Source organism: Tribolium madens, unplaced genomic scaffold (assembly GCF_015345945.1).
Source record: "Tribolium madens isolate multiple individuals breed KSU strain unplaced genomic scaffold, Tmad_KSU_1.1 Scaffold_96;HRSCAF=242;Tcas5.2_LG5, whole genome shotgun sequence".
Taxonomy (NCBI): Eukaryota; Metazoa; Arthropoda; class Insecta; order Coleoptera; family Tenebrionidae; genus Tribolium; species Tribolium madens.
Window position 1 is genome coordinate 11,707,396 of NW_025401068.1, and position 24,392 is coordinate 11,731,787.

Consider the following 24,392-nt stretch of genomic DNA (forward strand, 5'->3'; position numbering starts at 1 on the left):
AAAATTGGTCAAAAATCGGTCTAAATTTCAAAAACTAACTCATGCATTTAAATTCTAAGCACAGATTTGTTATATTTCTTATCATTTTACTTAAGAAACATTTGTTTTTCTTTAAGTGCCTTATGCAGTTTCGTGTAAGAAAATTGGAAAAGTTTTGCACAATTTAGTGTTGACAAAAAAATCGGTCTATATCTCAAAAACTGATCATTTTTTACAAAATCCACTTGCAGATTTTTAGTCCTCGTTTTTATGCAGTTTTTAAGAAAATGGAAAAAATATCTTATTTGTTGTTTACAAATTAACTTTTACATATTATGTTCTCAAAGTCCCTCATGTTGCAATTTCTCAAACCCAAAATTTTTGTGTTATCAAGATTTTTAATTTTTCTCACTTTTCTGGGAAACTAAATCTTATTTTTTAAATGTTTTCAAATATAAATTTTCAAAAAGGTTTCACCTGTTTAGGTAGAGATTTAGGTGGATCAAATAGAAAAGTTTTAATAATTTCTTAATTTTAAGATTTCAAAAAATTGTAAAAATCGATCGAAAATCGGTCTAAATCTCAAAAATTAACTCATGCATTTAAATTCTAAGCACAGATTTGTTTTTCGTATCATTTTACTTAGGAAACATTTGTTTTTCTTTAATTGCCTTATGCAGTTTTGAATAAGAAAATTTAGGGTTGACAAAGAAAATCGGCCTATTTCTCAAAATCTGATCATTTTTTAGAAAATCCAAATGCAGATTTGTAATCCTCGTGACGTTTTTCTTTTACTTTGATTTTCTTACGCGGTTTTTAAAAAATTGAAAAAATTAAAAAAAAAATTGTTGTAATTTTAGCAAAATCTAAAATAATTTATATCTTTGTTATTATAGAAAATACGGATTTGAAATAAAGACATCATCTAGGCACTTTTTTACGAGGAATTTAATAATATAGTTAACATTTTTTTTACTTAGGTATTTGTTTAGTCGTCATAAGATAAACTTGTATTTTTTTAAGTGGAAGTCATAGATGGCTGGCTATGGCTATATTGAAAAACTTATTTTTTCCTGATCTAAAAAATGTATATTTGTAACAGAATATTTTTTTATAATTATACTTAAAAAATGAAATACATATTTTGTTTGTAAGTAGTTGGCCATGGAAAAACTATTTCACTTAAAATGTGTAGATAATTAATAATCAATAAGAGTTTTCTGAACTGTGAAATAGATGAAAAAATAGATAACATTATGAAAATTAAAAAAATACGATACGATAGAAATATCGAAAAAATTTGAGCGTCTCGTAAAAAATATTACATATCCAGAAATAGGAAAAACAATGTGGCAACAGTCAACACATGTAAAAACATGTTTTTACAACACTATGTGTCACTAAAAGTTACAATGGTAATGTTAGTTTGTTTAAAAACAAAGAAATGTTATTTTGCATTTTTTTTTCATTACTTAGTACTTAGTGACACTTGTTAAATAAAATAGTTTAAATTCTTTTAGTTAAAGTTGCAATATTATTTCATGGCCAACTGTGAACAAAAATCAAAGATAATTTTTTGTTAAAAATGTATTATAATATTCTGTTACAAATATATATATTTTTAGACAAGAAAAAAACAAGCCTTTTAAAAATGTCATAGCCATCTATAATACATCTATAATACAAGTTCATCTTATTACGGCTAAACAAACAACTGAATTTTTTTTAACAACATTATTAAATTCTTCGAAAAATGTCTTTGTTTCAAATCTGTATCTACTATAATAACGAAGATATGATTTTTTTTAGATTTCGCCAAAATGTCAACTTTTGTCTGTAAGTCGAAAACAAAAGACGATAGCAGGATGCGGTTTTAACCAATATTATTTTCTCAAAAAATGAGCTCCACTCGTTTTTGCCAAACCTCTTAGTTTTAGAGATTCTTTATTTGGACATCCAGAATGCAGCACCCTGTACAATTTGTTTTTTTCTTCACACATTGGTGCATTTCAATTGGAATGATCCCGAAAAAGGCCCTCGAAGCCCGTCAAGTGTTGGCTAGTTTGTGAACAGCCTCTAGTATAATGTTGCGTATCGAATAGGCGATGAGGTGGAAAGTAATCGAAGCGACGGACTCGCTCCGGCTTGTTAATTTCGGACCACCCGTACATAATCTATTCATATAATGTAGCAATATTTAAATGCAACAATACGTGAAATTCGCATTCGCAACCGGTAAACAACAATGTTCAAAATTGCGCTTTTTCCCACATCCCGTTTATACGAAAACATCTGCGTCGGAATACGATAGCGAACGAATTACGAATAATATACGAAAGGAAACGGAAAACCGCTGAAAACAGATATGAAAGGTACGCGAGAGACCGCAAGAGATACTCGATATAGGTCGTGATATAAAACGAGATGGGTTTTTTGTGAGGCACAGTGACGGATCTAGGGGTAATGTGGTCTGAGACTTTGAAATTCAGTTGGTAACACACAATTTATGTTACCAACTTAATTTCAAAGTCATAATTTCGATTTTGGATTCACACCTTCAAAAATTCAAAACTTGTTATTTCAAAAATTAATTACCATGCTCGAGGTTTTTTATGGCTGGGTCATCAAATGCCCAGAAAATCTATGGCTCAGTGTTTTTTTTTTAAGTGTAATAGGATAAAAGTGGGATATTTGCCCCTCTATTGACGTAAATTATACATTTTATTAAAATTATTATTATTAAACAAACATTTTCAAAGATATCGTTACGTGGTTAAAATAAATATTATTGTAGTATTTAACAAGAAACTAATTTTCAAAATTAAATGATTTGGGATAAATTTTTCTGATAATGAGATATAAGATGCCCAACATATTTAAAAAATTATATTTTGAAAATTTTTACTCTAAATGAAGTAAATAATCATACGAAAGCTACATTTTACATGATGGGATAAATGTCTTTTTCATATTGGGTTTTATGCCTTTTAGAAAAATATAATATGCCTAATATACTACATATTTATAAACTTACAAGGTATTTTTTTTTCAAAAATGAGCAAAATCCAATGCATTCTAATAATAATAAACACAGGGTGTCCCAGCCAATATTGACCTTTAAACGATAAAATTTTAAAACATGTCTGTAGATGATATTCTAGTCCATCGCCTAAAATTATTTTCAACTATATAGCGAGTCTCAAAAATAAGTTACAATACAAACTTGCGTTTTTTATATGAAACATCATATGTTTCTCAGCGTTTTTGGATGTAGATTTTTATGACAATGTTTTTAAGATAAATTTTTATTGGTCGATTTTGCTTAGTTTTAAAAATAAAACGGATTTTTTGACGAAAACATGCACTTTTTAAAAATTTTATAACTTAACAACTTAACTATAACATGCACTTTTTAAAAATTTATTACACAAAAACTAAGAAATCTATAAACATTTTTTTACTACCGCAAAGAAGAAGGTACAAGCTATAAGACTGTAACATTTTTTTAGTGTGTTGCATTTGCAAAGTTAAAAAAATGAAGACGTCTGTTAAAAGTTCAATAACTTAAAAAAATTTAAATGGAACACCCTATGTATTGTTTCTTTCTTTCTTTATTTTGACAATAAAATAATTTGAATTTCAGTATTTATGACGACTTTTACAATCTAGAAATAATAATAATAGTAGAAAAAGTGATCCGAGGTGGAATTTTTTTAGATAGACAATTTATCAATCTATTAGATTAGATTAGATAGTTATTTAACTTTTAACAAACTTCTTAATTTATTAATTTTTACAAATGCAAAACACTAAAAAATTGCTACAGCTTTAAATTCTGTACTTTCTTCTTTGCAGAAGTAAGAAAAAAAATGTTCTAACTGTCTTAGTTTTTGTGTAATAAATTAAAAAAAGTGCATGTTTTCGTCAAAAAAACGTCTTATGTCTAAAACTAAGCGAAATCGACTAATAAAAGTTTAGCGTAAAAATATTGTTTTAAAAGCCTACATCCAAAAATACCTAGAAATATACGTTGTTTCATTTAAAAATGCAAAGTTTGTATCGTAACTTATTTTTGGGACATGCTGTATGGTTGAAAATAACTTTAGGTGATGCATTAGATTAGTTAAGAATTTTACAGCCCTCGGAATGTGGGTATGGAAATTTGATTAATAATAACTTTGGAACTATTTTACCAATTATTATAAAATTTGGAACATTTCCTTGTGACAACATACCTTTTGAACTGGTAATCACGAAAACCGGATACATCTATTCAATTTCCGGTTCCAGCAGTTGCAGGTCACATTTTCTGTGTTTTTCCATTTTTTTGCTCTCTTAACACCAATTTTTTATAGCCCAAATCGATAGAGTAATCAATTTCCATTAAAAAACGCATAACCTTTAACACCCCTAAAATGGACCGTTTCAAAGATATTTTAATTTAAACTGAGGACTGCACAACGCTGAAACCAAAAAGTAGGGATTTTGAATGGATGATATCCACGGTAACAAATGACCATGGTCTCACTAATCGCTGTCAGGCATCTGTCAACTTTGACATTGGACGATTATTAGACAATTAATTGAAAATATTTAATAAAAGAGTTTACCTCAGATTCCAAACATAACTTAGAATAAATCCAAATGGATCTCATAGCATTTAAATCATAAAAAATTCACAAAAATTTATCGTCAAAGTTAACAGATGCCTGGCAGGGATTTATGTAACCATGGTCATTGGTTGCCGTGGATACCACTTATTCAAAATCCCTATTTTTTGATTTCAGCGTTGTGCAGTCCTCAGTTTAAATTAAAATATCTTTGAAACGGTCCATTTTAGGGGTATTAAAGGTTATGCGGTTTTTAATCGAAATTGATTACTCTATCGATTTGGGCAATAAAAAATTGGTGTTAAGAGAGCAAAAAAATGGAAAAACACAGAAAATCTGACCTGCAACTGCTGGAACCGGAAATTGATTGGATGTACCCGGTTTTCGTGATTACCAGTTTAAAGGGTATGTTGTCACAGAGAAATGTTCCAAATTTTATAATATTTGGTCAAATAGTTCTACAAAAAAATCAAATTTCCATACCCACATTCCGAGGGCTGTAAAATTCTTATCAGTAGAGATAGGACACGAGTTATGATTTAAATTAACATCATTTTATAGGTCATTTTTGAGGTTCAAATATTGCTTCATATTTATGAATAACCCTGTATAATGGTATCTTTTACAGCTAGTAGTGAAAAAAATGTTTTTTTAATCCTGCATTTTGTTACTAAAATGGACATTAGGGTTAATTGCTGTGTTTTGGCCTATAGAATTTTGACTTACCCTATACCCTTGACTCATCTTTTCTTATTTTGTTTTTTTCTTATTACAATTATAATTTCGATTTTAGTTGAAACGGAATTAAATAATAATTAAATATCTGTTCGCCTTTAGTGTTCGAATTGTTTCACACGTATTTGCGTTGGTCAAAAACCGCTCCCAGATTCAGTTATTTAAATGTTTTTCCTCGTCTGTTAAAAAAAGTGTAATTGTGATCAGTTGATGAGCGAGCATGTCCAACCGCGTCCGTACGTGCCTTGCGTCCGGCTTCGTTTCAAAGAAGAAATCAATAAACAATTTTAGTGATTAACCGCCGATTATTCGTCGACGAATCGAGCGTAATGATGCTGTCTAACGCGGCTAAAATTAAGGCGCCTGAATGTCATAAACCGTTTTACTGTTATTTATAAAGGCATGGTATGGCAGAGTTACAATAAACACAGGTTTATGATACACAATCCGGGGCTTTGAAGAGCCGCTCTTTATTGGACGGATGGTCCGCGACGGAGGCGTCGGGGTGCATCTGTAGGCCCGGCCTGAGACCAAGCTGTGTTGGAGCCTTTGACGCGGTTTAGACACCGTTACGACCTATATTTAGACACGGATTTATGCTCAGGAAGTACATTCTGTTCCTCACGATTCGAAAGAGTAGGAGGGAAACGGCAATTAGGACACACTAAACGGAAAATAACTAAGTTTAATTGAACGAAAATAAACAACTCCACGGCGTTATTGCATCGAATGAATCTAAGCGCCACCAACCCCACAAACAATATTATTAACATAAATAACTCCGGGTTCTGGCCATTTTTATTCATTTCTGTTTTCATTTTACATTTTTTATTTCTGGTAAATTTAGGATCTAGCATGGACGATTTTTACAAATGCAATAACGTTTTATGCACTTTTTTGAGTTTTCAAGACCTCTAGAAATGTAAAAAACGTTATACGGATCAATTTTAAAGTAGCATTTTTTAAAATTTTTGTTCGAATTTTGGCTCCCGGAGCGGTCTACTGCCAATAACTCCGGACTTATTGGTGATAATCTCTTATGTTTGGTACCATTGAAAAGAAAATTTAATTTTCTATCATACACAAAAAAAGATCAGTGCTCTACGATAAAGAGCTATCGAAAAAATTTCTGATAGAGTCAAAAATATCAAAAATATAAATTTGGCTATAACTTCAAAATTATTACGAATTTTGCAGTTTTCTTGACGCCAATCGATTCCCGGAACATCTTACATACAGTACAGTACAGTTTTGCAGCAATTTACAAATTAAAAAAAAGTAAAAATTTGTTAAAACTAGTGTTTTTGTACACGTCTTAATGATTTAATTTAAACCTATTTTATCCGATAGATTTTGACGCGCTGATTACGAATTTGCCAAACATTTTGTGCTATCTCTTCTAGTTTCGCCGTAATCGGCGTTTAAAGATTCAAATTTTTTTTTGCGAGATATTGACTTGGCTTTGGCGTCAATCGATGGATTTTTTTACGCTGATTACGATGGTCTTGAGCTTTTTGCTCTAAGTCTAATAGTTTGGCCGTAATCGTCGTTCAAAAAGTAACATTTGTCAAAATTGTGAAACTTTAAATGCGTTTTTCTACGAAACTATAAAACTTAGAGCAAAATGCCAAGAAACATCAGAATCTACATTAAATTATCTATTTAATGGACTAAATCCGGATTCGCTCCGGGTTATAGTTCCGGGTACAGAGCCATTTTTAATTTTTTTCATAAAAAAATAATATCTAAACTATGACTCCTATTTAACGGTTTGTACAGGTGTGTTCTACGATTAATTTTACATACAAAAATTCAAAAAATTCGAAAGTTTTTAAACTTGACCCAATAGCGTTTTATGCACTTATTTGTGTCTTTAAGACGTCTAGAAATGTAAATAACGTTAAATGGATCAATTTTAAAGTTGAATTTTTTTTTGATTTTTGTCGAGATTTTGTTCGTTTTTTGACACCCGGACCGGTCTATTGCGAATAAATCCGGATTTATTGGTTATAACCTCTTATGTTTGGTACCATTCGAAAGCAAATTTAATTTTCTATCATAGCAAAGAAAGGTTACTGTTCTACGATAAATAGTTATCGAGAAAATTTCTGATAAAGTCAAAAATATCAAAAATATAAATCCGCTTATAACTTCAAAACTATTACGAACTTTGCATTTTTCTTGACGCCAATCGATTTCCCGGAACATTTTTATATCATTGAGATATAGTTTTGCTGCAATTTACAAAATAAAAAAAGTAATTTTGATCAGCATGTAAAATTTGATCATATTGTGTGATATATCGTTGGAATCAGGAACAAAAAGACGTTTCAAAAATACAGAAATCAAATATGGCGTTCATAAGAAAATCCAAAGTGGAGTGTTGTAACTCTGAGATTAAGAGCGCCTTGGAAAATACGATGACAGATTTAAATTCCTTGTAAAAAAGTGCCTTAAAAACGTCTAGGTCTTTTAGTTTCCGCTTGAAAAAATAAAAACAAAAATTACAAAATTCCGTTTTTTTTGCAATAACTCAAAAACTAAAAATGACACATTAAATTTTCTTTCAGGTTATTGTTCAGCATAAAAATGTGCGACTTTACCGACCTCGTATCTCTTATAATAACTGATGAAATTTCCATGGTGAACACCCTGTAGTGCTTAAGCTTGTAGCCTTATTCTTAACTTTATTACTCAATATCTCAAAAACTATACATCGTAGAGTATTTTAACTTGTTGCATGTTGCTTGTTCAGCGGGTAATTTTACGTCCAGAAAACCATATTTCAAGCGTGCATTTTTTTGATTCTTTAAAACCTCTAGAAATGTAAAAAACGTTATATGGATCAATTTAAAGTTGAAATTTTTTTTGATTTTTGTCGAGATTTTGGTCGATTTTTGGCACCCGGAGCGGTCAATTGCCAATAACTCCAGACTTATTGGTGATAACCTTTTATGTTTGGTACCGTTGAAAAGAAAATTACATTTTCAGTCATATACAAAAAAGATCAGTGTTCTACCATAAATAGTTATCGAGAAACTTTGTGATAAAATCAAAAATATAGACAATATGCAGATTTCTTGACACAAATCGATAAAACAAAACAAAAATTAATGGATTAAAGAAGTTTTTTATAAAAATAGAGCACTTCATTGAAAAACTGCTATTTTTTTGGCAAATTTAATAATAATAATAATAACTTTATTTAACGGTAATATCCTTTACATTAAGTAATGGTAAAATTATAATAGAAAACAAATCACATATAAACATAATTAAAGAATACTAAATGACTAACTCAACGAAACTTTTAGAAAACGCTTGAGACTATTAAAGGATTTAAAATTAAAAAAGTCCAACTTGACACTGTACATGTTACAAATTCTTGAAAGATCATTTAGAGGAGAATTAAACAGATAATTATTGTGTGCAAACGGTTTGATCTACTATTATACTGTGGAACGTGAAAATTAATTAAATTTAGTATTGAAGTATCATTAATCAAATTATTTAAAAGTTTATAAACAAAACATAAAGCCTGATATCTTCTTCTAATTTCAAGTGTAGAAAGAGACATATAATTTAAGGAAATATTGTAATTATCTAGCACATAATAAGGCAGCAACCATTTTATATATTTAAAAAACTTAAACTGTATTGCTTCAAGCCTACCAACATGAATTTTGTAATGTGGATTCCAAATTATCGAACCATATTCGAGGATTGAACGTACGTGTGAAACAAATAGCATTTTGATGGAATTAAAATTTCTAAAATCACGACAATAACGTTTTATGCAGCCAAGTGCCTTATTAGCTCTACAAATGATAAATTCAAGGTGTTGAATAAAAGTTAATTTACTATCAAGTAATATACCTAAATCTCTCACAGACTGTTTTACTGTAATTTTTATTTTTATTTTTATCTCCAAAAGGAGGCATGTGTCTAGTTTGCTAAATTTCCCAAAAAAAAAACTTGGTTATTTTTGGGTGAATTTCACCCATTTTAGTGCAGGTCCGTTTCTAGTATAATTAGTTGACGCTAATTGGGCCCGTCCTTTACACGGTCGATCGAACCTAAAATTGTCGGTGTAATTAAACGAGCACAAAAGACGCGTGCTAGGCCCCAAAGAAAGGGCATCATCATCCATATGCCGTCGGCGTGGCATTCGAGCGCACGCAATAACAATTCCGTAGCATTTTCGGACACAATTCAAGCATTTCTAAATTGCAAACGTCACGTTCATTGAAAATTAAAAAGCGATGGAAATCTTCGAGTCGCGTGTCGCTTATCACCCTCGGAAAAAAGATTCGTTTAAATGAAAAGACAAAAGGGCGCACGCGTCCATTGTAGGTGGAACACAACACGGCCTTTTGTCTTCGTGTAATGACATAATAGGTGTTTTGTTGTCTTGGACGTCTAATTGGAAGGCGTCGTGGTGATTTATTTCGAGTCGTAGCGTGATGTTTTCAATCATTTGTCATCGTCCAGTTAAAGGGGGCCAGTTTATTAAACAAACCCTTTTTATTGTTGGGATGCATCACCTGGTTGAACATCAATTCTACACGAGGGATGCTAGTTTAATATCTGAGTAATTTGTCACAGATCTGTGAGGGGGCGAGATTTTTAAAAGGGGATTTTGTTGGAAATTGTGTAAAAGTGTGTCCATCAGGGCTAATCTTCCGGATGTTCCTCGGGGCACGACGCCCCTGGAGCCCCGTCTTAGAACAATACGACCGGAAGATTTACAGCCGTTTTAAAACTAAATTGGTCCGTTCTCGCTATACAACTGGCGACAAAAGCTCTGCCCCGAGACATAAATTAAAAACGCTCCTCGGTGCAGACATCGGCTGTTGCTCTTTGTCCCTGTTGCCCTAATGGCCGATAATTGCCTTCGTCTGAAATTATTCAAATCAAATGGACGTCTATGTAATTTGGAATTCTTCAGGAGTGAGTAATTTACAAGCCTGAAAACTATTGTGTTACGAGGAATTTTAACAGCTGTCGGAGGAGATGTTTACTTCTTAAACATTTCAAGCATGCGCCCCCACTTGACACCAGAGGACCACCGAGGGGACCAGATCGATATTGCAGATTGGGAGGATACGAGGGAGTGGCGCGTGCCGAAATCTACACGACTTCATTATTTCCAATTTTTTTTTCTCTGTTTTCTCTCCAAACACCGGGGTGAAAATAACGTATTCTTGCCTAATTCAAAAAATATAGGGTAATTTTGGACTTTGGAACTTAAAACCCTTGTCTTATATGGGAAAAATCACGAGGGTTGACCGGTGCGTCATCTGACTTTTCTCCTCAACACGTTTACAAAACGTCGATTTTTTTAAGTCCAATATCTACGAAGTTGTTTATTGACGAAAGTGTTGCTTTGTACGATTCTTTGTAAAATCATTCAAAATTTAATGTAATAGATTGGAAATGACGTTCTACATGCAGTGTATTCATTACATCAGTATGTTTTCTAATGTTTTTGGATGTTGTATCTAAAACTCGGAATTTTTAGTGTACATCAGTATAAAACCGATTTTCTAAAGGACAGTGGGTAAGTTGAGAAGAAAACGGATGCAAAATCGGTATTTCATAAATAGGAATCATCATAAACATATCCGAGCGTGGACAAGTAATTTCTTACATTGAGTTTTTTTAAGGGTTTAAAACTAAAGACGATTTTATGCATTCTTTCAGGTAAGAAAAAAGAAAAAGTTGGAATTTAAGACGTCTACAAAACAAAGTTGCATCTTACATCCTAAACGTTAAGAAGCTTTAATTCTGATCTTATGAAAACCAGAAAGTTACTTATGTGAGAGTCAAAATAATGCGTTGGTTTCAGTTTGTACTGTTAATTACTTCATTGAATAATGGACTTCTTAAACAACGCTCATATTTCAAATATCTCAAATAATCACAATTTTATTTACAGAGTGTGGTTTGTGCCACTGCCGACACAATATGTAAAGTACTGAAACAGCATTTGAATGTTTTTTTGTATAAGATGGGCCCCATTTTTTGTAGAATAAATAAAGGATGATGGGGGGCTAATTTTTATCGGTGACCCCTCATTATTTCAATATTTTACACTAACACAAGTGCATTTATGCCTGATTTCATGGAAGTTACTTAATCGTAAGGAACCAATGAGACCCAGAACAAAAGCCAATAAACGAAAAATACTTGCAAATTATACCAAAAAGACTTTCAATGACTACAATAATGTTACTGTCAATGTTAAATTGACAAATTCACTCAAACATGACATTTAAGAGGTGTAGTTGAAGTACATATGTAAATTAATGTTCAAGGCTGCCAGCCTTAGAGACCCTTTAATTGTTTCAATTTACATTGTGATAGAATTTTTTATTTCACTTTTGTGTTGGTAATAAAAAAATGAAATCGATAGCAAGTTATTGTATGAGACTCAAAGACGAAAAATTTATTTAGTGTTTAGAATGTACAATCGTCTCAGTTCAACGGTGACAAGTTTAAACTTATTTTTCATACATGGTCAGACGCAATTTAGTAATAATAATAATAATAATTAGCCAATTTGATTAAGAGTTTCATTTAGTAAAGTGTCAATCGAACTTTTCAAAACATCGTGCTACAAAAGACAGTTGGGGAGACTAAAAAAGTGTCCGAATTTCTAGACTTGCAAAAAAACATTTCAAAATCTCTCAAAGAAATGTTTAATTTAAAAAAATGTCAATCGAGACTTTTTTAAAACATCGTGTTGGAAAAGACAGTGGGGGAGATTAAAGAAGTGTCCAGAAATAACGGTTTTATATTTGCAAAAAACGTTTAGAAATTTCTCAAATAGAATGAAATGAAAATGAAATGCTCAAATTTAAAAAAATGTAAATTGAGACTTTAGAAAATATCGTGTTACAAAAGACAATTGAGGAGACTAAGAAAATGTCAAGAAATACCGGCTTAAAAAATTTCTAGACTTGCAAAAAAACATTTAAAAATTTCTTTATAAAATGCTTGATTTAAATTTTTTATACATCTCTATTGAAACATGGTCAGACGTGATTTAGAATAATAATAATCAATTATTAAAGTTGAAACTGAAATCAACTGACTCAAAATAAATTCCATAATTGTATAATTCTGTGTTGGGATTTGCATTGTATGTATTGGTTTCATGTTCTTGACTTATGTAAAAAGGCAAGTTTTTTCACAGTTACAAAAAATAAAGTAGGTATGGAAAATAAATAATTAAAACAGAAATTGTTATTATTATTACTATTTCTTCCCTCTTTTAGACGAAAGAGGCTAAAGAGAGTGTACTTTACAGCTCTAATCATGTTTTTTCATTGCAAAATACAAATTTGGATTTTTTTTAATAATAAAATTTCTGAAAAAGATTTTTGTTGGTTTTATTCCAATGTTTTTATTGACACTTTTTTATTTTTTAAACAAAATTATAATTAAAACCCGTTATCTCCATCGGTCACACTTATTAATTTTTTTAAGTAAAATTTAAAGAAAATCATATCACACAATAAACATTTTCGAGTACCAGGAGACGAAATTTGTATTGGAGTATGGAGTTTATGAACTAAAAATTAATTAATACATATTAAGGTAAGTAAAATTGACGGAAACTTAACGGTTTGGAATTTAAATTCTGTATGAAAAAAAACAATTTAGAAGCACTTATTCTTAAACACTCGCAAACATACAATAACTATTTTAGGAACTTTCATAACGATTTTTTTAGAATATCTCTCATAATATTTAGAAGTTAAAAATGTTTAGCTAATTTTAAGGAATAAAAAACAGCAGAAGGTCTTAGATAAGACAACCTATATATTTAAAAATCTAATTTATTTTATTTCTACTCTTTTTTTTAAATCTTATACTGTAAAAAATAGAATCAATTTACTGCTCGTCATTATCTTAGGATTAAATCCTCCCTAATCCCTTTGCGAATGAGTCTTTTGGACGAGCTGTATCCGACGCTTAGCATGGCGTCGCGACGATCAATATAGCCGTCGGCTCGCCATTGGCTGCGTCCTCGGGCGCCATTTTGACCACGAAACAGGTCCGGTTTCGCGAAAATTAACTTACTCACCTTTCCGGGCTCTTTATCAAAATCGCATTCTTTGTCCGGCATATATCCAGTGGTGGGTGGTGTGAAAACGAGCTGGAGGTTGGTGCCGGTGGCGGCGAACGCGATCTCGGTGTGTCCTTCTCTGCAGGCGTTTTGGAAACGCACTTGGCGCTCCTCCTGGGGCCGGTCTCGGTAGCCAGTGTAGCGCACCTGGAAATAGATCATAATTAAATTAAAAAAGAAAAAAATGTATATTATATCACAAGGTAGACCCAAACTGTTTAATACCCGAGACCTGTAGTATCGAGGGAAATAATAACATATAGGGTGTCCCAGCGAGTGACCTTTAAATAGTAAAATTAAAAAATATTATATATAGGACATTGATAGATACTAATCTAGTCTTTTATTGGTCGATTCTACTTAGTTTTAAAAATAAGACGGTTTTTTGACGAAAACATACACTTTAAGAATTTATTACACAGATAGAACAATTTTTTTCTTACTTCTGCAAAGAAGAAAGTACAGAATTTAAAGCTGTAGCAATTTTTTAGTGTTTTGCATTTGTAAAGATTAATAAATTAAAAGTTTGTTCAAAATTAAATAATTTGGTATAAATTCTTCTGATGATGCCCAACATACTTAAAAACTTTTTTACTCTAAATAAATCGCCTAAAATTATTTTCAACTATACAGCGTGTCTCAAAAATAAGTTTTTTTAAATGAAACACCATATGTTTCTTAGCGTTTTTGGATGTAGATTTTTATGTCAATGTTTTTAAGCTAAATTTTTATTGGTCGATTTGGCTTAGTTTTAAAAATAAAACGGATTTTTTGACGAAAACATGCACTTTTTAAAAATTCATTACTCAAAAACTAAGACATCTAGAAATATTTTTTTTACTACCACAAAGAAGAAGGTACAAGCTATAAGGTTGTAACATTTTTTTAGTGTGGTGCATTTGCAAAGATAAAAAAATGAAGGCGTTTGCTATAAGTTCAATAACTTAAAAAAAATTAATAAAACACCCTATTTATTGTTTTTTCATTTAAAAGATTATTAAATTGTCTTTCTAAAATTATTTACTTTTATGGGTTTATATTCAATAACTAAAAAGATATTTCACGAGTAACATTAAAAAAAATAATCACTATTGTTTCAGTAGCCAAAAAGTGCACAGTTGTACAAGAGATGGAAGAAATATCACTTAATAATCACATTTGTGTTAAACTGAACTTATTATTCTTTATTTTTACAAAAAAATTATTCAAATTTCAGTATTTATAATGACCTTTATAATCTCTGGATATATCAACGGGGTGGAATTAGGTACTATGATTGCCATATCTTGTCATTTATCAACTCTAGGCATTAAAGGTTTATTTTTTTAAATAGACAATTTATCAATCTATTAGATACAAAAGTTATTTAAATTTTCACAATTTTCTTAATTTATTAATCTTTTCCTACGACCATATACGAAACTAGATCATAACGCATAATTACATATGCGCGAAAATTGGCAATATCGTACGAGGTCAAAAACCTGTGCGAATTGTTTTCGCACTGTGTGTTAGAAATCTAACGCACAATTCACACTCGAATGTTTTGCATTTTTTCATTCAACGTATTTTTTTTGTATGCATTATAAAAAATAAATCGTTATGAGAAAAAAATATGTTCGTAAGAAAAAAAATATTTATGGTCGTAGGAAAAATAGTGTACAAAACTTGCAGGAAAGTGTCTAACGCACTCTCGGTATTGCCTGCACTCGGCTAACGCCTCGTGCGCAACTTTCCCGCTTGTGCGTTATTTATCACTTTTCGTGCTCGTTATGTAATATACTATTACAAATGCAAAACACTAAAAAATTGCTACAGCTTTAAATTCTGTACTTTCTTCTTTGCAGAAGTTTTAAAAGGCTATACATCCAAAAATGCAAAGAAACATACGGTGTTTCATTAAAAAAAACACAAGTTTGTATCGTAACTTATTTTTGGGACATGCTGTATGGTTGATTAGTATCTATCAGCGTCTTATACATTTTTTTTTCTTTTACTATTGAAAGGTCACTAATGGACTTTTGCAATTCGCTGGGACACTCTGTATAATATGTGGTTTTTTCACTAATTTCAACTCGGAATAATATTCTAGATTTATTACCCTCTTTGCTCTTGGTCAATAATGAAAATGATTATTGGTCACTAACAACTTCCCAACCCCTCAATTAGTAGTGAAAAAAAAAGTTTATTTCGTTTGAGAACAAGACATCAATTCCCAACCTGACTTAGTTGCCAATTACGCGGATCAAAATTCCCCGATTCTCGGTAGAATCTCATCAAAATACGGCGAATTCAGGGAAAAACCGCGCGTCAAGTCGTTGTTTTCACGACTTAGATCGACCCTAGTGATTACTACCAAAAGCAGAGTTCGAGGATCTCTCCGACCTTGTACCACTGACACGATGATGAAGAAATTCAGGGAAATGAAAAACGAGCCCATGACTAAATGAGTAATAAGAGCGCGGCGACCGGACGTGGAACGAATTCTTCCACACTTGTTCATAACGCAAAACGTCGACGTGTACGCAACAGAACAAGTGGCCAACGTAAGAAGAGCGAAATGACGCATTTCTTATCTAGGAATTCCGCGCCCGAGGGGGCCGCATATGTCAATTCGATGGATGCATTTACGTAATGGACGAGGCAGTGGCGCGGCACCACTGAAAACCTGAAGCTGAAATGTACCGCTTCAGAATTTTTTTTCAAATAACTCAAAAAATACCTATTGACAATAAATACAAACTCTTTATTTTACTTATTTATTCAGACTACAGCTACGAATAAAAAACAATTTTTTTTCAGTTAATTTGCCTTTTTTATAATTTTTCGAACCTCATTAGGTACCAAAATAATGATACAATATTTATTATTAAAATATGTTATAGAAACAACCTGAAAAATGCAGATTTTTGTATAATTTTCAACATGTTAAAAATATCAAGTTTAACACTTTACTGAAATATACAGGGTAATTCACAAAGTATAGTTGAAATTTTAATGGGCGATGTGTTTGCATGCACAGATTACGTAAAAAAATTGCGAGTCTAAATGAAAAATTTTCAAAATCGTCTTAAATTGGTTGCAAAGTTTAAGATTTCAGTATCTACTATATCTTGTGAATCACCCTGTAAATTATTTTCTGAGTCAATATTTTCATATCTATATTTTAAAAAAAGTTAATTCCATAAGAAAAATGGCTAATCCGGGAAACTCCCGCTGGTCTATCTTTCCCAGATCTACCCTATTATTTTTGATTATTGAGGTACTATTGCAGTGTCATAATTTTCGAGTGTGACTTTAAAAAAAACTTTGCAATCTTGGTTGCCTGTGACTGTTTTTTATTCAAAAAATTTCTACATTACCTATATTTTATGCAGCTACTATTGAAAAATCTCCGAATACCTATGAAAATACTACATTGTTTTATGCAGGTGTTCGGAAAGTCGCGCACCTCCGTGACACTGTACCAAAAATTAAAAAAAAAATCGTATCTATAAAAATTTCGAAGTTATGAGGATTTAAATTTTGCATTTAGTTCTGTTTATTTCTGTTGGAAAAATAATTTTCCAAGTTTTTTTCCTATTAGAAGAGAAAACAAAAAAGATGTATCCTAAATTATAACTCTGTTTAGAACTGTTATTTATGGTTTTCAGTATCATTAAATAGACTAAAAAAGTCAAATGTCAAAAAATAAATGTCAAAATTTTTTGACAAATAGAATTTTTTTTGTTTCTGGAATCTTATCTAACTTGAAATTTTTCTCTAAGCCGCGAGTTCTGTACATACACCCTGTATGTATTTCTAAAATTAGTCTCCTATTTTTGGTAATCATATTTAGTATCATTAAATAGACTTAAAAAAATTTCAAATGTCACAAAATATGTGTCAAAATTTTTTGACACATACAATTCTTTAAACATTTTTTTAGTACTCTGGGGGACTACCCAATTACTCCCTTTTTAAAGAGGTGTGCAACTTTCCGGACACCTTATATAGTAATTACACTTTCGAGTTATTTTCTTATAAATTTACAGATAATTTGTGAAATAGGTTGGTTTTACCAGTTTGGTGACAAATCTATTATTCTGAGAAGAACTGCTACAAAATTTTAAAAACCTTCAGGGTGTCAGAACACGCGCCCCAGAAAAAAAATTTCAAGTATAAGATAGGATACCAGGAACATGGAAAAAATGTTATCTGTCAAAAAAATTTGACATTTATTTTTTTACATTTGACATTTTTTAATGTCTATTTAATGATACTGATGATCTTGTACATGTTTTTTTATAATTATTTAGTAAAAGTACAAAAATGTTGCCAATAAAAGCCATAAATAACATTAAACAGAGTTACTGTTTAGGATACAGCTTCCTTGTTTTCTCTTCTAATAGCTGGTAGAAAAAAAAAGCTTGGAAAATTATTTTTCCAACAGAAATAAATAGAGTCAAAGTGCAAAACTTAAACTCTCATAACTTCGAAATTTTTATAGGTAAAATTTTTTAAACATTTTTCCATGTTCCTGGTATTCTATCTTTTCTCTGAGGCGCGAGTTCTGGCGCAGCCTGTATAGACAAGAAATTTAATCTTTTTGAGAATATAATGTAAAAAATCAAGTTTGGCCATTAGTTTAAGATTAATTAAGAAATCAGTAATAATAATACCTAATTTTGTTCACAACAATTTATTCGGTATCTATTTTTTGCAAAAATAAAGTTTGTCATTAGATAAATAGGTATTGAGCAATTTTGTAATTTTTATTATTTTGGATAATGAGATAGATACATTAGTCAAATAAAATATGTACTTTGGTCCCTTAAACCAAAGATCCAACTACGCCACTGCTCATATATTGAGCTCATTCTTAGAATGATGGGTCAAAATATGAATTCCACTAGGTTGGTAAACTGAGAGATGTTTTCGAGTTACCATATGGTGCCTTGTGGTTACAACGTAAAGGAATCTTGGCGCCAAATTAATAAAAAATGTAAAAATAAGCATTGTGGTACGTCAAGGGTCGTTTTCGTACACAAACAAAATACTTTCAATAATATCCAGCCTTGATTTTCGCGGTAGAAATAATTACAAACTTTTTAATAACAATAAAGTTTTTTATGCGCGTTTTTGTGCATTTCAGGTGACTTTACACCTTGATATTTTTATACAATATTGCAAGTCATTCATATTTGTTACTTTTACTGAATTTGAAACAATTTATTTACAGAACTAATGAACACCCATGAAATGGGAAATAACAAAATTCCCCAGTTTCGCGCTAATAAATGAGTTTTTGGAATTTTTTAGACAAATTATTTAAAATCCAGACACAAACAAGGTAGAAAGTGAAACGTAATTAAAAACAAATTTATTTTTTATTAAAGCTAATAGTCATTAAATAATTTGTTTAGTTACAACTTATTCACTCAAAATGGTTTAACGATCTAAACAACTGTTTCCTATTTTTTCTGTAAAAGGAGTCCGAATCCTAATTATAAAGTTGTTATAAAATAAAAAGGACCACCCAGACGCACAAGATCTTGAAACTAAATAACAAAATGGGAAATATCTGTGAAACGTACTTAGTGAAAAAATTCTTTTTCTAATTGAAACTAAGGATTATAAACTGTTTTCAAATTTTTTATTCTTTCCAAAATACAAAGTAATTTATAAATTTTTATGTCTTAAATTGACCTGTTTGTATTTCAATTTTCAGAAAAAAAGTTTTTTTAATAAAGAGAATCATATAGAGAGAAAAAATGGTAAGTACTTCAATTTTTGCATTTTTTTTTAATTATTATACAGTGTCCCAGCGAGTTGAAAAAGTCCATTAGTGACCTTTAAATGGTGAAATTAAAAAAAATATATATAGGACGTTGATAGATACTAATCTAGTGCATCATATAAATTATTTTCAACCATACAGCATGTCCCAGAAATAAGTTACGATACAAACACCCTACGTTTGCTTGGCATTTTTTGATGTAGCCTTTTAAAACAATGTTTTTACTTTAAACTTTTATTAGTTTTAGAAATAATACGGTTTTTTTTGACGAAAACATGCACTTTTTAAAGAAATAATTAACACAAATGTTTTTATTTATTTCTTCCATCTCTTGTGCAACTATGCACTTTTTGACTAAAAGTAAATAATTTTAGAAAGGCAATTTATTTTTTTTAATACAAAAACAATAAATAGGGTGTTCCATTTAAATTTTTTAAGTTATTGAACTTTTAACAAACGCCTTCATTTTTTTATCTTTGCAAATGCAACACACTGAAAAAAATTCTTCTTTTTTGCGGTAGTAAAAAAAATATTTCTAGATGTCTTAGTTTTTGGGTAATAAATTTTTAAAAAGTGCATGTTTTTAGTCAATAAAACCGTCTTATTTTTAAAACTAAGCAAAATCGACCAATAAAAGTTTAGCTTAAAAACATTGTCATAAAAATCTACATCCAAAAACGCTAAGAAACATATAGTGTTTCATTTAAAAAAACACAAGTTTGTATTGTAACTTATTTTTGAGACACGCTGTATAGTTGAAAATAATTTTAGGCGATGGACTAGATTAGTATTTATCAATGTTCTATACAGAGTGGTTATAAATGATTTTCATCTAGCCAGCTTTGTAATTTTTTTGCATGTAACTTTATTTGTGCCGCTCTACTTTTTTGAAAGCTCTAACTCTGTCATTAGTGTCACTTATTAATTAATAATAAATTGTTGTTAATTAAATTTTTATTGTTTCAACTAATTTCTAATAATAATTGATAATATTGTATACTTTAGAAGAAAACAAGTTTATAATTGAAGTAGACGCTTAGTAAACGGCGATTTTTTAATTTTGAGTTACAACAAGTAGGTACCCCTATTTTTGTAAAGCGGCATTTTTTATCTTACATGGAAAATTCACAGCTGGCTAGATGAAAATCATTCATAACCACTCTGTATAACTTTTGTTAAATTTTACCATTTAAAGATAATGGATTTTTTCAAGTCGCTGAGACACCCTGTATTTTATTTGAAAAAAAGGAATTTTGTACCTCTGTTGGGGTTAAAATTGGGGGCAAAATGTCCGAAAAATTGCCAATTAGAATTAGCTTAGAAAAACGGTAAACCGCTCAAATCTCATTCACAAGGTCTCTTTCTTACGCAACTCCAGTTTTTAAAGGTCACTTTTGACGGCCACCACTGACCTCACTCTCCCTGCTGAGCCTCCTGAAGAGCTCGTCGGACTCGAATTTGCTCTTTTGGTCGGGCACCACTCTCGGCATCTTGAAAATGAACCTGGGTTTGGGCTGTTCGTACAATCCGATCGATTCGAAGGGCAGCATCCCTGCAAGGGCCGATGTGGGGTCGTTCATCGAGTGCATTTCACTAGCTCACGCGCCAACAACCTCACTTTGCGAAAGCCAAAGCAGTACTGAGTCCGAGTCCGGACTCCGGGGGCTTGGCGATGGGGCTGCAGGGCGGAGTTGGCGCGCGACGGCCAATGGGGAGCCGCGAGGGCCCCCTCCGCGGCGGACCTATGAAAGTAAAGTGGGCCGCTTTATGGGATTTATCTCATAATCTCATTGTTTGCATACATCTGCTTTATGCTTCTCAAAAGGATTTCGGTGTGTTATTATTTGGCGGCGATTTTTTATGATGCCAATTGATACTTTTGGACGGGACGTTTTCGGGTTTATGGCAGATGGGGACATGGTTTACAACGACTGTTGTAAAGTTTATTGCTGCTATAGAATAAGGGTGGAAGGTTTGAGAGTGATTAGGGAAATTCCAGAGATGGGACGGCGTTTCCAGGAAAAAGCGGCCGGTACCTGACCTAATACAGATAAAATTTTCCAGTTTTACAGTTTTTCAGTCATTATTTTCAATTCATTTTGCCCAATATAACGTTTTCTGCAATTTTCCGAATCTTCAAAAAACCCTATTTGATCTATTTCTAAAGGTTTCAATTTTTTCAAAATTTTGGTCGAACCCTTTTTGTTTGGTGCCATTAGAAAACACTTTGACTTTTCAATGATATGGCTTGGATTATATGCAAAATGCATATTTGTTATTAAGAGGTATATCAACAAAATTGTAAGTTTTCTATGCATGTCTAATATTTTTGATTAAAATAAGCCAATTAAAAAATGCATAATTTGCATATTTTGGCAACTTCGTGCATATTTTAGGAAATAATGCATATTTGTTCGTATTTTCTTCAAATCACAAATTTCAGTTCAAGTTAAAAATTGGCCAGTTTAAGAAAATGATCCGATTACAAAATATGTTAAAGAGAAAACAACCAGCAATTCGTAAGCCGGACTCAAAGAATTAGTATCCTGCTGCGTGTTTCCTCTTTAAAATCATTTTATACAGGGTGAATATGAAGTTTAGAACCAAACAGGGGCGGACTGGCCAGGGGTGCTCGAGTCTTACGGGCCCTCAATTATGGTAGACTTATTATGTCAAGAGCTCATTGAAATAATATCAATAATTTTAAATTTGCAAATAAACTTTCCACAATGCACTAAAAGGTTATAATTTGATATTGCATAGAGCTAACGCGTTTTTCACAGAAGCTAAGTGTGTTTAGTTTAAAGGAATTAAAAAATTGCCATCATAACAAATAAAACTATAATTTCTATAATTTCAATGATTTTAGCTCCTCTACAAATGAACATAGATAGCACTGTATTTATTAATCCAACTCATCAAGCAATAGAAAAATTACAGCTTTTATAATCATCAAGAAATGAACAAATGTTCCTTTAGATTTAATGAAATTTACATTAAATATGACAGCATTGACAGCGATGTCATTCGTAGTGGATTGTTTCCAAGGTACGCTCAAAATTTATAAATTCTGATTTTGCAGCGCGGTGTAGAATTTAGTTTAAACTCAAATAACTCGAGAAGGGTACATTTTGGCGATATGAAACTACCTTTTTTATAATAAAAAATGGTTGGGCTGCATCAAAAACAGAAATTAATAAGCCGAAAAAAAGTTATGATCCCAAAACTGGGAGTACCCATTGCTACCGGAAATGTATAGCTTCTACAAGACTTCCGTTTACACCAAATCAAAGAGTGTCTTTTTGTCCTTTAACATGCAAAATTTAATAATAATCGGATAAACGGAAACAAAAATATTTGCAGAAAATAATTTTTTCATAAAGATTTTTGGAAAGTTGTAATTTTTTTGAGGTGGGTCAATAAATACTGAACTATCTATTCTAAATTGTAGAGGGGTATTCGTAATTAAAATTATGCCACACATTTTGTAATCAACCGATATAAAATATCGTTTTTACTTAATTTAATTTAATTTTAATTTTTTTTTAATTATTAGTGGGCATAAATAATGGAAAAATCTAGTATAAATTTGGTGCACAGAAACGAAAAGAAAAACAAAAATTAAAATTACAAGCAGCCTCTGTGACGTTCATCTAAAAACTTGATCTTCGTTTATTAAACCATCATGATTTCAACTGACGTCACAATCTCAATAGAGAAAACAAACTCCTTCAAAAAAATTTACTACATTAAGTGATAAGTAGTTTTTATACATATTTTTATTGTATTGAATATTGGGCCCTCATTTCAACTTAGCACTCCATATAAAAATTTGCCAGTCCGCCCCTGGAACCAAAGGTTTTTTTTAATTATTTGTCTCTGGAAAATAATAATTAATATAAAATAAAGTGATATAAAAAATCTGATCGTATTTTCAAAACGAAATGTTGTTTTGCTTTGAGTTATGCGATTTTTTTGGTCAAAATTGTAATTTATGTTATTTTTTTTTAATTAATAAAAAGTAGATATTCTCTAACACAGTTGTTTTTGGGAGAGTATACAAAACATTTTTTAGTGGGTTGCGATTTAAAAAAATAAAATTTTTGTAGAACTCAAAAACAGACAAAAAATTCGAAAAATTTTATTCTTGATAAAACATTTAATTCATCAATTAGTTTTTAAAAAAACAAATAGTTTAAGCAAAAAATGTTTGGTTCCATACTTTTTATTTAACTGGTATAAAACGAATACCTTTAGTGTACTCGAGGATAAAAATTTAGTCCAACTTCGATTTTTTATTGTTAAAAGTTTTGCATATCGCATATATTCGAGCATATTTCTTAATATTTTGTGCATATTTTTGTGAAAATACGTGCATATATATGCGCATATTTTACGGATTTTTCGTGCATATAATCCGAGCCTTAATTATGAGAAACAGGTCGTCAACACAATTGCAGAAAAAATCGCTGATATCGGTGGAATGTTTTTTAAAATATAAAATTTATTTTGCATTTTATTATCATTAGGACGCAGTGTTGTGACTTTTTTGATAATTTCTAGTTTTAAAATGTCGACTTGAAACATGAAAAATTTTATAGATTTTTTTGCTTGATTAAAGTCTTTACTTATTGAAGTCTTTACTTATACAGGGTGTTAATAAAAACACGTTAAGTTCCATAAATTGAGAAATAAATAAACTGGAAACACAATAACACTATAACAATGATTTAAAATAGAAAACTGTGGCAAATGTTCAAAATGTTTCCGCCCAGCAACACCCTGTTTTTTTTAACGGAGAATTTATAATTCACCTAGTATATTTACCGCTTTTTAGAAACAATAATCAAGCAGATAATTGCTTGATAATTTGAAGGAAGCTTTTGCCGCTTTTCTTAAATTATAAACAAGTTTGTAGATGTCAAGAAACGCATCACGTGACTCGAATTTAGCCAATTCAAGAACAGAAAAATGTATAGCACAAGCTATTGTTCTGTAGTTATACAGGGTGAATATAAAGTATGGAACCAAGCGGTTTTATTTTTAATCATTTGCCTCCAGAAAATAATAATTAATATAAATTAAAGTAATATAAAAAATGTGATCGTATTTTCAGAACGAAATTTTGTTTTTGAGTTACCTATGCGATTTTTTT

The 24,392-nt window shown here is 30.8% G+C and overlaps 1 protein-coding gene across 2 annotated transcripts in view; it reads right to left on the reverse strand.

The window, feature by feature from the left end:
- LOC123013019 (protein big brother) overlaps window positions 1-20,859 on the reverse strand; it is a 57,984-nt gene extending 37,125 nt beyond the window's left edge. For both annotated transcript variants that reach the window (XM_044411305.1, XM_044411306.1), the window contains exons 1-2: window positions 20,650-20,859; window positions 13,417-13,605 (exon numbers count right to left, since the gene is read on the reverse strand). In XM_044411305.1, the coding sequence (XP_044267240.1) occupies window positions 13,417-13,605; window positions 20,650-20,826 (366 nt within the window). In that variant the 5' untranslated portion in view covers window positions 20,827-20,859. The remainder of the gene's footprint in view (window positions 1-13,416; window positions 13,606-20,649) is intronic.
- Window positions 20,860-24,392: the final 3,533 nt, after the last annotated feature.